Genomic DNA, 14,273 nt, shown 5'->3' with positions numbered 1-14,273 from the left:
AATTTCTAGTGAAGTTAAAATGTGCTTATCCTATGATGTACATCCTAAGTAACACACTGAGTGAATGTACAAGAATGTTCCACCACAGCACTGTTAGCAATACAGTAACAATTTTCAAACAACTTATGCCATCGATTGGAGAACAGATAAATTACGGTAGTTCATATAACTGAGTACTACTGCATAGTACTAAAATTAATGAATGAGCGCATCACATATAACATGGATTAATCACACAATGATTGAAAAATGAAAGCTGCAGAATGAGACAGTATCAGGTTTAAGATATGCACAGCAGTACTGAAGGAGAGGGTTTATGGCTATGATAGTGAAAGTGTACCACCATGCATGAGAATGATCAACACCAAATTCTGGACAGTCACTACCTCTGGAGAGGAAGGCAGTGTGGTCTGGAAGTTCTAAAATGTTAAGATTTGACAAAGTAAGTGCTGGGGGTTCAGATAGTCCGTATATAAACAACTATTTTCCATATGTTTGAAATAGTTCATAAAGCCACTGCCAACACACACACACCTACTTAAGCACAGAAGGTAGTTTCAATAGTGAACTTGGTGCCCACTGTGGGCCAGATGTCATACTGCGAACTGGGGACGTAAATCTGAAAAAGCCATGGAACCTGCCTCAAGAACAATCTAATCTTGCAGAAGCAGACCTGAGTTCTGATTCACTTTGCTACTGATGGGGAGGGAAATCCGTTCTTAAGTAAATGGGCCTGAGATCCTTAAAAGTTAAGTGAAAGTTACTGAGGACCGCAGAAGACAAGGTTCAGATACTCTCTTAGGCCCTGCTTCCTCCATCTTTCCTTTAAAGAACAAAGATAACAGGGAGAGGAACCATGAGAATGAATTCAGAATAAAACATGACAACTTCCATACATAACGCAGAAATTATTTTTATTTTGTTAAAATATTCCTTAAAGAGCTAGCAATTATTCAAGAGAAGGAGGGTCCAGAAAACAGATTTATGACTGTATTAGCCTTGTCCTTGATTAGAGATTTATGACGATTTATTAGAGATTATACACAAAACATCATTCCCTGGAGTAGGTTATTGACGGTCTAGGAGGCTGTGAACTTGAAAAAGCTTCTAGCTGCTTGTCTGGCTGCTCTGATCAGACCACAAGACTTAACAAGGATGGAATACTTTTCTCTTTTCAATTTAAAGCTTTACAACAGTTCGGATGCTGTAAGAGAAGCAAGCAATAAACATAGGTGTTGAATGATATCTTTTAAGATGACTACAACTGTATTTTTTTACCCTTCTTCCATAAACCCCAAATCATCACTACATTCTATAATATACAGCTAAAGAGGAAGCTTACCTCTTTCCTGCATGCATCAGTTCAAAGGCTTCATTAATTTGGTCAAAAGATAAACTGTGAGTCACGAATTCATCAACTTTTATCTTTTTGGACATATATTCTGACACCAACTTTGGGATGCTTTCTACACTCTTCCATCCTAAAAGAAATCATCATCTTTTCATTAATTTTTCCAACAGATCTCTACAGTGTGCTTATCACTTAGTGGGTGACACAAAGACATTTAACAGAATAAATTGTTTCATGAATTAAAGAGGAATGAAAACTTCAAAATTAGGATAGAGAGGAAGAAGAATTTAATGCAAATCTTTAGTTAAGAAAAAAGTGCCTTGAGTATTTTTCTGTATTAAGAGTTAATAAAATCTCATTAAGTCTCAATTGAGACTTTTAAACTACCCAGGATAGAATTCCAGAAGTCTTAGAACAAACTTATTCCACTTAGGTCTACAACCCCAAAGACTTCTCAAATGATGACATTCAATGAATAAAAAATAGATGTGATGCATGATTTTCTTTTGTTGGTTTTAAATTCAACAATGAAGTAGGGATAGTATCTAAGAATAGAAAACCGTGAAACTGAAAAGCAAAGTAGGAAATCTTTAGCTGTGCGATAAGATTTTAAACAAATCATATGCTTCAATTTTTCACTCGTATTCAAAGAAGCAATAAATCAGCAACAAAAGCCTTCCCACCTTTCAAACCAGGGTGCTTTGGACATTTCAAACCTCTTTTGAGGCTTTCCGAAACCTCCCTCCTTACATCCTCTACCGATTATTTTTTCCCTACAGACTGTATAGGCTTTTTTCCGTCCTCTTTTAAATCTGGTAACTGAGACAACTACAGCCAATACTATTCTGTAGACCAAAACTTCTATTTACATCTGTGGGTCATATTAGCAACACCCATGGGGCCCCAATGCTCCAGCTTATCTTCCAACAAGTGTGGTTACTGCCAACCCCCGGCTCTGTCTCCCAGGCTTAGAATGCCCTCTCAGATGCAGGAAGGGCCCGCACAGGAGGCCCCTGAGGTGCATGTCTGGCTTTGAAAGCCTGTTCCAAGATACTCAAGTGTGGCATACATATAGGGCTTTTGGAAAGCAAGATTTAGGCAGCTTGACATTTTCTACGGCAAATTCTGTAGTATAAAAAAGAAAACTTTGGCCAAACCCCTTATTTTATTAGCACACACTCCTAATCCTTTCTTCTGGTCTTCAAAAAAGCTGGCATAATATGAGGTAGAGGATCTTAATAGACACCTTGTTAAACACTGATCATTCAAAACTCATACTATGTGATTTTTTTTTCCCTAAGAGAATGGTGAGAATATAAATATATTTTTTTAAAAAACATATTCATTCACTAGTTGGGATATACAAACATGTTTTGATGTTTTTCTCTTCCCTAGCTGAGCAACCATGAAAAAGATGGAAACTTTCTCAGCATTCTCCTGGCAGGTAGGCAACTCAAACCACCACGCACTTTGTAGGATCACACAAGGGAACAGTGCTCAGTCTGGCAGCTTTTCAATTTGGTGACAGGGTTTTGTCTAATTTGATATTTTCAGTTTAAGACTTAGTACTGGTTACTGCTGGAATCAGTACTCTTCAGACAGGGGTATGCTCACATCCAGTGATCATGCATTCTCTGGGAAAGTGAGTACAAATGCCAAGAGCCTATTGAACTCCACAGCAAGACACGGTACCGGTGACCCTGCTGTTTGCTTACCTGCAACCAGCTTCTCACTCCTGCCCTATTCCTATTTCCCCATTAACAGAATACGGATTCTTTTTTGAGTGTATAAAAAGTGGCCTTGTGCTTCAAGAGAAGCTGAGCACCTCCTCAGCCGCAGAGGTAAGTAATAATAGAGCATGAGGGCTGGCCCCGTGGCCGAGCAGTTAAGTCCGCGTGCTCCGCTGCGGCGGCCCAGGTTCTCGCCGCTTCGGATCCTGGGTGTGGACACGGCACTGCTCGTCAGGCCACGTTGAGACGGCGTCCCACATGACACAACCAGAAGGATGTGCAACTAAGATATAGGACTACATACTGGGGGGATTTAGGAAGATAAAGCAGAAAAAAAAAAAATAATTGAGCATGAAACTCTTCTATTAAAATAACTTTGCATGTAACAACTTATGATGAGAAGGTAGCCCATGAAAATTCTTGCCAAAACAAGAAAATTAGCCTGGGATTAAAATTCTGCAAATGGAAATAACAAAAGAGAAAATGTACTCATCTCATCCACCAAATTACCTCCAAAGGCAGTGCCTTTCCATGTGCGGCCTGTTACCAGCTGGAATGGACGAGTGGCGATTTCTTCACCAGCAGCAGCTACTCCAACCACCACGCTGACGCCCCAGCCTTTGTGGCAGGCCTCCAGTGCTGCTCTCTGCAGGCAGAGATGTGACCAAATCAAAGACGTGAGTGCATTCTGCGGAGGATGTCTGCTTCCCCAGAAACTTCCGGGGGGAGAGGCACAGAGCTTTTTGAAATACGGCAACAAACTGATCAAACTGAATGTTTAGTAAATTTAATTTTACTGAACAATTGTAACAGCTATTTAAAAAATTACTAACTTGGCTAAATATTAACACAAATTGAAAGAATTTAAAGCTTTTATTTACTGTCTAGTTTTAAAAATAAATCCTAGCTCAAAATTCTCAAGACTTTAATAAAGGAAACCGGTGGAGAAGAAATAGTAACACTTTTGCTGAGTGTCTTTGTGTCAAGTAGGTGCTATTAGTATCTGCACTTGACACACGAGGACACTGAGGTTTAGAGAAGTCAAGTCTTTGCTCGAGGTCCCTGAGTTAGTAAGTGGATGCACATCTCCTTCTGGAGCCCATGCTCTCTACAACTGCATCGTTCTGCCTTTTCATTTAATGAAACAAATGTGAGGATTGAGCACACACTGAAAGGTAAAGAACATTTTTCTTCATCTTTCCCTGAGCCATTCTTGTATCATTTCCCATCTGTAGTTCAAATACTTATTTTTCCCTTCTTCTACTAGAATAATTCAAGAGACTTTTACTTTGCAAAAACAAAACTATTTTTAATCTTAATTAAGGAAATTGCATTAAAAAAAGTAGTTCCAGACAAAAAAAGGAATCAAGTCAAGCATACTTACCATGACCTTCACATTACCAATACACTCAAAGGAATAGTCCACGCCCCCATCAGTCATCTCAATGAGCACTTCCTGGATGGGTTTACTGAAATCCTGGGGGTTAATACATTCAGAGGCTCCAAACTCCTTGGCCTTGGCGAATTTATCTTTATTGATATCCACGCCAATGATCCGGGATGCACCAGCCACCTTACAGCCCATAATAACCGCCAATCCAACTCCTCCCAGGCCAAAGACGGCACAAGTAGAGCCCGGCTCCACCTAATTGTAAAGACAGTCTATAAGGTACTCAGTTCCACAAGAGTCAAGGAAATCACTAGGTGTTCTTTCACTAACCCAACAAAGCCTTGTTACATCTAATCAGACAGTGGAAGCTAAAAGCCAGGCCAACACTCACCTTGGCAGTGTTCACAGCAGCGCCATAACCAGTGGAAATGCCACAACCCAGAAGGCAGACTTTATCCAAAGGTGCTAAAGGATCAATTTTAGCAACAGAGATATCAGCCACAACTGTGTATTCAGAGAATGTGCTGGTTCCCATGTAATGTAAAATTGTCTTTCCTTTGCAAGTAAATCTGCTAGTACCGTCTGGCATTAATCCTTTTCCTTGAGTGGTTCTAAAGAAAATAAAAAAGAAAAAGGCAGGGTAGAATCAAGTTTCCTGAAACCCTTAGGAAAAAGAAATCAGTTTAAAAAATAATGACCAGTCAATAGTTAGAAAAGTGTGCTAACACCAAAAGTTTAATTTCTAATGTATTTATTAATAATTTAGCATCTTTAAGCAATGCCTTATTAGGGAAACTTCTAAGAGATTTATAATCTTACCTATGTTTTCAACATGCAATAGCCTTCTGGGTCTTAATTGTCAGAGTATCAAAATAATTTTAACAGGTACCACTTATGGATCAGATGAAATTATTTTAAAATTCCATCATAAAACTCTGTGAGCAAATGTAACTTCATAAAGCATAAAGCCAAAAGGAGCATCTACACAAGCAGCAATCACTAGCAATTATCCAGATCAGCTGATGAAAAGACATGGCCGAACAGGCTAATTTAGGAGGCCTTCAAAAGCATAACAGTTCTCAAGGATTCAAGTTATCTTTTCCCTTCATTTAGTTTTTTGCCTGTGTAGTTGGTTACATCAATAAAAGGAAACAAATTCACAAAGGCAACCAATATGATATGTGGTAACAAAAATTATTTTTGATATTCTCAATAGATAGGTGATGTAGCGTCCCACTTAGGATAACAGGCCCTGAAGTCCCACACACCTGGGTTCAAACCCAGTGTGATCCTGAGCAAGTTAATTAACCTCTTTGCCTTAGTTTCCTCCCTAGAAAATGCAGAGAAATAATCGTCTCTTTCTCAGATTGCTCTAAAAATCAAGTGAGATGTAAAGCATTAGCACTGTGCCTGGCACAGAGTGCTTAATAAATATTTATTTTTAATTTAAAAAACCCACTATAATTGATTACACTCTTAGACAAATCCTTTGGACTATATATGATTAAACAAATACACAAAGAGAAAAAATGGATTGCCCTGGATTCAAGAGTAAATACATTTCTTTTGAGAGAAAACCAAAAAGACCAGAAACAAACAATAGGAGACAAAGCTCTGCCACAAATAACTGTTTCGCCTCCACGAGAGCAAGGTGAGTTTGTTTTAGCCTTCCTTAACGTGAGGAGTCACTTCTGTCCCAGAGGAGTTTCATGAACAAAAGGTGATGTGGGACACAGCTTACGCATTGAAAGGACCTGTCCCTCCAAAAGTTACAGCCAGCCACAAAAACCTACTACCATTATCACTACCTACTACCACCTTATGTCAATGTTTTTCAGACTGTGTTTGAAATTCCCTTTCAAAACAACTAGATTTTTTTCAGTTCTAGCTTTGCCAAAAGTAACTGTATTTACATTACAAAATAAATGGAACCTTGTTTTCCCAAAACATAAATGAATTTTGTCAATGGCATTAGAAAACAAACTCAAGAACAAATGGATCTCCCATACAGTGCTGGTAGGAGTGCATCCTATAACTTAGCATTCTGATCCTCGCGAAACACCCAGAGAAAGTAGTGCATATGTCCAAGAGACATGCCATATAAGAATGCTCACAGCAGCATTAATCACAAAAGCCCCAAACTGGAAGCAACTTAAATGTCCAGCAGCAGGAGACATTATGAATGAAAGAGAGCAGAGGAAAGAACACATGTTGCCTAATTCTATTTACATGAAGTGCTGTAGTGAAAGAAATCACAAGAGTGGTTTTCCTTTGAGTGAGGCAGTTGTCGACCTGGAAGGGACATGAAGGACTTGGTGGGGGGCTGGAAGCTTCTCTATCTTGATCTAAGTGATGGTTACAACTACCAGGTATGTATATACATAAAAAATTCATCGAGCTGGACACATAAGATTTGTAATCTTTAAATACTATGTATATGTATGTATGTTCTATCTCAATAAAAAAGAAAACAAAAAAAGGGGACAAATACAAGGAGACCTGAAATTGCCTCAAAGCAGCAGCTGAGTGCTGCTACCTCACTACAATAAAGGAAGGACCTTTTCTGTGTCAGAGGGTGATGCTCTCTCATGCAGTCTTCCCAGGAACCTTATGAGTTAAGTTTTATTACTTCAATTTCATGGACAATGGCTCATAAAAATGATTTCATAAGCATGTCCCTCTTTACTGCATATTTGAGCAAATTTAGCCTAGTGTTAAGGAAAGAGAACAGGTTCAGAAAATTCTGTTTTATCTCTTAATAGCTGATGATACTGGGCAAACCACTTTATTTTTGAGTCTTAATTTTCTCGTCTCTGAAAATGGGGACACTAATGATAGTGAAGGTTGCTATAAAGATGGAATGAAATAATTCATCTAGAATGCTCTGTATAAATTGCCACACAATTACTTATTATCATTATTAATATGACTTGTAGTTTAAAGAATAAAATAAAAAGATACTAACCTTATCTTTTGGCAAAGGTTCGTCTGAGGATTTAGACAAAATTTACATTCTCCACATTGTGGGATGTAAAGTGGGATGACAGTATCACCTGGAAAACAAATTCGAAGACATTACCCTGAATAGGCAGCATCTGTTTCTAACTGAATACCTGTACATCAGGCCCTGCAAATTCCTATTCCTATCAACTTGTGTGCCTTTGCAAAGTTATTCAAGGCCTAGAACTAAACTTACAGACCATCATTCAGACACTACCTGCCCATGCCAAAAATACAAGGTTCAAAATTATCTAAATGAAATTCTTAAAACAATGACTGAAGAACAAGGTCAAGTGCTTCAAAATACTGACTCATTGATGCATGTTTAAAAATTCTTGCTTAATCGGACAAAATTGGCTTTGGAAAGGTACTCAAAGTTTCAGATGAACAGCAGTCTGCAAAATCAGAGAGAAAAACCCTCAAATATTTGTGCTTCCCAGATGAGGAATAAAATCAATCTTGACAACTTAGGTGATAAGTTGTTCATAAATAGTGTAATTTATCAGACATATAATTTCCCCATAGAAATAAGCCAAAATTGTAAAATAAGTAGTTCAAATACCCTCCTTACCTGCCTTCAACTTGGTAACTCCTTCACCAACACTCTCCACAATTCCAGCACCTTCGTGTCCCAAGATCACTGGAAAACTCCCTTCAGGATCAGCCCCACTCAGGGTATAGGCGTCAGTGTGGCAAACCGCAGTGGCAATAATCTATCAGGATATTAAAGAGCGTTTAAGTGTGTGTGCATGCAATTTGGACTGAGGTATAGGTCAAAGGAAAGGCACTTTTACTTTAATACCATATTTCATTGATCTCTCATATTTTAACCACTAAAATCAGCATGTGCTTAGGATGTATGGCATTCTAATTAGAACTGGCAGCCTTTTTTTTAGTGGCACATACAAATAAAGGTGCCTTTACGTGCAATGAAACACAGCACATTGGCTCTTTCCAGCGCATGCTGGCAAGAGAGGGTAATCAAGGTGATCTTATGGGCACTGTGCCTTCAAGTACGGCCAGAATAGCACCTGTTTGCAAAGCAGGTGGGGCTCATCTCACTGCTGGCTTCCTCAGGAGGCTGGGAAATGTGACTTCTAAAAAGGCATCCAGACTATTTCTGAAACATGCCAGGCTACTTGCTTTGGGCCAAAACTCACAGCTTTTAGTGGAACCAACTTCCCTTTTTTAGCAGCCACACACAATTTTTACTTAAATAAGCCCTTTATCCCTATCTCTCTTGCTTTCACATATCTCTTATCTTTCCAAACTGCCCAAAGCACAGACAGGAGAAGTCTCAGAATATTTGTGCTTCTCACCTGTATACCCACTGGTAATATAACACTACTTGCCCTTTGTCAGCCATTTCCTAGGGAAGACAGCTGAACTCAGTGTGGCTCACATGGCTCATCTTAGTACATCCACGACAAATATGTTCTTTTTCACTGGGAAAATCACAATCACGTTAACTTCTGAACTTAAAGGAAAATGTACAAGTTGTTCTAAGATTTCAGATTCCTGGGTCTGGGTTGACAAGGACCTTGAGTTCTTTGGCGCTCAGCTTCTTGACTTGTGTGTGTGTGTGTGTGATCCCTGGGGGCATGACCCCACACATTTGCTGTGTGTGTGGAGGTAGGAGGGGGGAAGTAGACTCCAGTTCACGGCAAAAAAGAGCTGATGTTTCTAGAACATTACTCTTATTCATTCAATGGTCACTAATTAATTTTACAACAAAACAAGTACAAAGTCGAATGTTAAAAACATCCAGCTAGCTGCCTTGTGCAATATGCCTCTCTCTGGGGTAACTTCACTTCTTGGCCACAGGAGAGGTTGAGAAGCAGAGGAATAATGAATCCCTGGAACTCTGGCCTTGCCTGCAACGGTCAATACATTTTAAAGCTCTCTAAGCAGGCTGACTTCACTTGCTTGTTGCTCCAGTTGATCAGGACCCTCTTCCCAAATCTTATTTGAAGTCTCTTCTAACAAAACTGAAGACCATTTCTTCTTCTTTTGTTTCTAACCTCTCACCACACCATTTTAAGTTATGGGATCAGCACTAGGGGGAGCATCCTACAAAGTCACCTTACACACCCAGGCTACAGAAGATAAACTGCAGTAATCCAGCGATCCCTGGGGAAGGCTGTTCAGCCCAATATTAAAGCTAAAAAGATGGAGAGGAATGCTGCAAAGGTGAGAGAGGGAAAATAAGAGGAGGATGTTGACTCGAAGGTTGGATGTCTCTCAGTAACTTCTCCTTGACACTGTCCTTTGCGATTTAGCCTCTGCAGACCTCAGGGGACTCCTCCATCCAGGGACCTAAAGGTTAAGTCGTCTTCTCCAGTGCCTTAGATGTATCATTACCTTAATTCGAACTTCATGAGCCTTTGGGGGTGCCACCTCCACCTCCTCGATGGAGACAGGCTTGCCAGCCTCCCAGGCAACTGCAGCCTTGCACTTGATAACCTGAAATAGGAAACAAAGAGAGCAAGTTGTTTATCCTCCTGAACTAATAAACCACCTCTCAGTTAATTCAGATACTGATGAATGCAATGCTTAGAAACTAAATCACAGATTCATAAAGAAACCAATACCTCTAAGTGATAGGGAGAATTGTTTTGCATGTTTTTAGATTTCATACAAATAATATTCATTCGAAAAGAGTTGAGATGATCACATTGTCAGATATAAAAAAGCCTCTTCTGGTTAAGAAGTTTTATTCATCAAATATTTACTGACCCTCTACGGTACAGGAGCAGGTTAAAAATATAGGTTGCAAGAGACTCTGATTCAGTAGGTCTGGCCTAGGGTCCAAGGAATATGAATGCTTAACATGTGCCCTACGAAATTCTTTTGCTCAGGCTGGCGTAAGGAACAGTAATTTAGTGCAAAACTGTAGGGTGGGAAGAAGTGTAAGGAGTATCACAGGATGGGGGAACTTAAAAAACATCTATCCCTTTTAACTGTGCTATCCAGTACTGTAGCCACTTGCCACGTATGGCTTATGGGCACTTAAAAAATGGCCAGTCTGAACTGAGATAAGCTGTAAATGTGAAATATACCTAGATTTTGAGGACTTAGTACAAAAAAAGTAAAAATATTACAATATTTAAAAAAGTGATTACATGTTGAGATAGTATTTTGAATATACTGGATTAAATCTTAATTCAATTTTAATTCCATTTTAATGCGGCTACTAGAAAAGTTACAATGACATGTGGCTCGTCTTATATTTCTATAGTACAGCGCTGCCTTAGAGATTCAGTCAGCACAACCCTCTGCTACCAGAGATCAAGGGCAACGAGGACCGTTTCGACCAGTTCACATAACGCTGACAAAATGTGTTGACAGAATAAGGGTGGAAAATCACTGGGTTTATAGGAAAAAGACTTGAAGGTCAATAGTTACAAGTGGGATTTAAACGGAGAGGCATGAAGTGCTACAGAATGCAAAAAGTGGAGACAGAGGGTAACTTTCGGTTGGTGGGTTTGGGAAAGTTTCACTCCTCACTGGGATACCGAAGGATGAGGAAGAGTTAGGCACAAGTGGTGATGAAACACCTACATAAAGGGTGATTGTGAGGAGTGAAGGAGTCCTCGGCACAGTGTAGCTTTGCAAAAGTAAGTTAGTAGTTACCCGTAGCAGAACAAAGAGTGGAGGAAAAGAGAGCAGAACTATATGGAGAGCTGAGGGGCTTGTGTAAACTGCTGGGGCTGGAAATGATTCCTGCTAAAAAGAAAATGTCGATATTAAATCTGATGGTACGAAGAATTCAGATACTGCATTAGAATCTTTTTTTCAACTCAATGTACCATAACTCAAAACAAAATTCCAAAGGTCAAATTCAAAATACTAACAACGAACTCATGCATCCTGGAGCTCCCAAGCGACCTGAATGAATAATTCATCCAGATCTAAGTTTTATGCACCGCCTCCTCGAGGAATGTTGGAAAGGAGTTTAACCTCTTCCTTTCAAGGTCAATTCTAAGCAAAGCCAAGCCCCACTCTAAATCCACAGGCAACTGTCCCACGTCCAAATTTGAACTATCACAGGAATTTCAATTTTTCACCTTCTCTGAAAACAGACACTTGATAATAAGCAAAAAGAAGTGCCAATCTGTGAAGTCTGAAAATCGTTTCGAGTTTACCATTTCAACTCCAACATTTAAGGTCCTAAATCTTTCTAGAAAATTTCTACAGTCTGCAAAGCATGAAAAGCATCAAGCAGCTCAGCCCGCCTCCTCACGCCTTGGGCGTAGTTCTACCCTCCTTTCCTGTCGCCTGGGAGCCTCAGGAACCCGGGCGGCCCTGGCGCGGCCACCGAGCAGGGGCAGCCCTGCGCCTCAGCCCGGGCTGCACGCGCCGGCGCCTCCTCGCTGCACCGCTACGTGTGGATCCAGGCGGTTAGGAGGCTCCGCGGCCTAAGTGCCCAAAACCGTTACGGAGAGAGGCCTCCGAGTCTTCCCCACATCCGGGTCCTGGCGGCCCAGTGCTTGCTCAACTCCCAATCACGGCGGCCGAGAGCTCAGGGGCCCGGCGCCGGCGGCCGCTTCGCCGCCTGTTAGGGTGAGCCGGCTGGTCCGCTCTGCGGCCGCCCCGCCTCCCCACGGCCGCCCCAGCAGCGGCGCGGCGGCCCCAGCGAAGAGCCGAGACGAAGCTTCCCTGCCGCCGAGCCGCTCGCCCGAGGCCCCGTTCCGGCTCCCGACGCCGGAGCCCGCGTCCAGGCCGAGCGCCGCGGCCCGCTCCCACCGCGCGCCTTCCCTCCCCCGGTCTCGGGGATACCTGGCTTGCCATGGCCTCGGCTCCCGTCGGACTGCCGCGCGGGGCCGGGATGTGAGCGGGGCGTGCGCGCGGGGCGTGGAGGCGGGGATTGCGAGCGCTAGGACGGGAGGGGCGGCGCCCGCGGTGGGGCGCGCCTGCGCCCTACCCCGCGCCGGGCGGGCTCAGCTGGAAGGCTGGAGGGGTCTCCCGGAGGCAACGTGGCGGCGGTCGGTGGCCCGCTCAACTGGCTCGCTGCGAAACATGTGTGTCAGGGAAGGCCTTTCCCGTGTAACTTTAGCCCAGGCAGCGTAGGTAAGGTTTACAAAGCACAGATGTGGGAGGTGGGGAACCAGGAATTTCGCCGGAGGCCCTTGAGCCACAGTGAGGACTGCACCGTCTGCGTGCTCCTTCTGTACACTTTGTGTGCGCAACGTCTTGAGGACACAGATGGGTAAAACACAGCCCTCCAGGGGACTCTGCGTCGAGAGGGGACACTGAGCTGTGAGAAGAATGATAAAGGGGACCCATTCGGGAAACGTCCCAGGCCAGCTGCCCATGAAGGGAGAGGAGGATTTTTGGGGGAGAGACCTTTGCCGGGAGGGGAAGAGGGGATTGAAACGTCTCCGGAACGCGGACTCCTTGGATTTAAGAGTAGGCTAGAGTTTAGAGAGTGGAGTACTTGCTAGTTTATCGCGCAACTCTGACTGTTGTCGACTCTGAATTTTATTAAATAGCTCTTCCAGACAGACCTCTCTCCTCTCTGCTTCTCAGTCTTTGTTATGGCTCCCTTTCCTCACTTCATACCTGAAATGTTGGCAATCTGAAAAATTCTAAGTCTTTCTCTCCCTTCATCCACACCATGACTTTTAACTTCTGTTTCTATAAGGACGACTTCTAGATTGTTATCTCCAATCAGGATGGCTCTCGTAAACTCCCGGCTTGGGCGTACAATTGCCTACTAGACGTCTGTCTCCATTAGGATATCTCACAGTTAACTCAAACTCTTCCCAAACTCATCTTGTCATCCTTTCGCCCTAACGGTACTCTTTCTGTCTGTGTGTGGTACCACCATCTACCTACTTGCCCCAGCCAGAAACCTGGGAATCACTTCTCCCTCTCTTTCTGCATTCAGTCTGTCACCAAACCCTAAATACCTCTCACATCTTGTGCCTGCCCTCTCTCCCAGTTGTTGCTGCCTTAGTGCAGGCTCTCATAATTTCTTACAGGGCTTCTGAAAAAACCTCCATCTGATTTTCTTGTTGCCAGACCTCTGAATCTAATGTAGTTCTAAACTAATGCGCCATTAGTGATCTTTCCAAAAGATACATCAAGCTAGGCCATTTTCTTTCACCTCTAATAATTTTTGAATGATGTGGGTTATAATGGGTGAAGGGGATCAAAAAGTACAAACTTCCAGTTATAAAATAAATGAGTCGTGGGGATGTAATGTACAGCATGGTGACTGTAGTTAATAATACTATATTGCATGTTGGAAAGTTGCCAAGAGAGTAGATCTTATGTCATCATCACAAGAAAAAAATTTTTTTTGTGATTATGTATGATGATGGATGTTAACTAGACTTATTTTGGTGATCGTTTCACAGTATATAGAAATATTGGACATTATGTTGTTCACCTGAAACTAATATTTTATATGTCAGTTATACCTCAATTAAAATAAAATAATAAAAACTTAAGCAAAATAAAATATTAATAGTAAGAAAAGATAGTTGAAACAAGATTGGCAAAATGTTCATAATTGTTGAAGCTGGGTATGAATGTATAATAATTTCGTATGCTATTATCTTTACCTATGTGTAGGTTTGAAGTTTACTCCCCAAAAGGTGTAATATAATAAGTAGAGAGGATGACTCCAGATTGACATAGGGAACCAGAAGAATATTGCCCACTTCAGTCTCAAAAGCTCTTTATACTGTAAAAATTTATTGAGGACTCCAAAGAGCTTTTGTTTGTGTGGTTTATATATGTTGATATTTACCATATTAGAAATTAAAACACAAATTTGAAAAATATACATTTTTTT

At 41.5% G+C, this 14,273-nt stretch overlaps 1 protein-coding gene across 2 annotated transcripts; it reads right to left on the bottom strand.

The window, feature by feature from the left end:
* Window positions 1-893: 893 nt before the first annotated feature.
* On the bottom strand, window positions 894-12,383 carry LOC124237510 (alcohol dehydrogenase class-3). 2 transcript variants are annotated; one of them, XM_046657220.1, is made up of 9 exons: window positions 12,251-12,383; window positions 9,833-9,934; window positions 8,043-8,184; window positions 7,437-7,524; window positions 4,863-5,082; window positions 4,466-4,726; window positions 3,592-3,727; window positions 1,343-1,481; window positions 894-1,204 (listed from the first exon to the last, which is right to left on the bottom strand). In XM_046657220.1, the coding sequence occupies exons 1-9, from the start codon at window positions 12,260-12,262 to the stop codon at window positions 1,180-1,182; spliced, it is 1,125 nt and encodes a 374-aa protein (XP_046513176.1). In that variant the 5' UTR covers window positions 12,263-12,383; the 3' UTR covers window positions 894-1,179. The 2 variants fall into 2 exon arrangements, with proteins under 2 accessions (XP_046513176.1, XP_046513174.1); XM_046657218.1 differs by lacking the exon at window positions 12,251-12,383 and adding an exon at window positions 11,326-11,476.
* Window positions 12,384-14,273: the final 1,890 nt, after the last annotated feature.

This window comes from Equus quagga, chromosome 3 (genome assembly GCF_021613505.1).
Source record: "Equus quagga isolate Etosha38 chromosome 3, UCLA_HA_Equagga_1.0, whole genome shotgun sequence".
NCBI lineage: Eukaryota > Metazoa > Chordata > Mammalia > Perissodactyla > Equidae > Equus > Equus quagga.
This window is presented reverse-complemented; position numbering and strand designations above follow the sequence as displayed.

Coding starts and splice junctions, on each gene's coding strand:
- LOC124237510 (XM_046657218.1), bottom strand. CDS start 11,376: ATGAATTATTCATTCAGGTCGCTTGGGAGCTCCAGGATGCATGAGTTC. Junction 4,727..4,862: donor CTGCTGTGAACACTGCCAAG/GTGAGTGTTGGC, acceptor CTTTACAATTAG/GTGGAGCCGGGCTCTACTTG. Junction 1,482..3,591: donor GAAAGGCACTGCCTTTGGAG/GTAATTTGGTGG, acceptor GATTTCTTTTAG/GATGGAAGAGTGTAGAAAGC.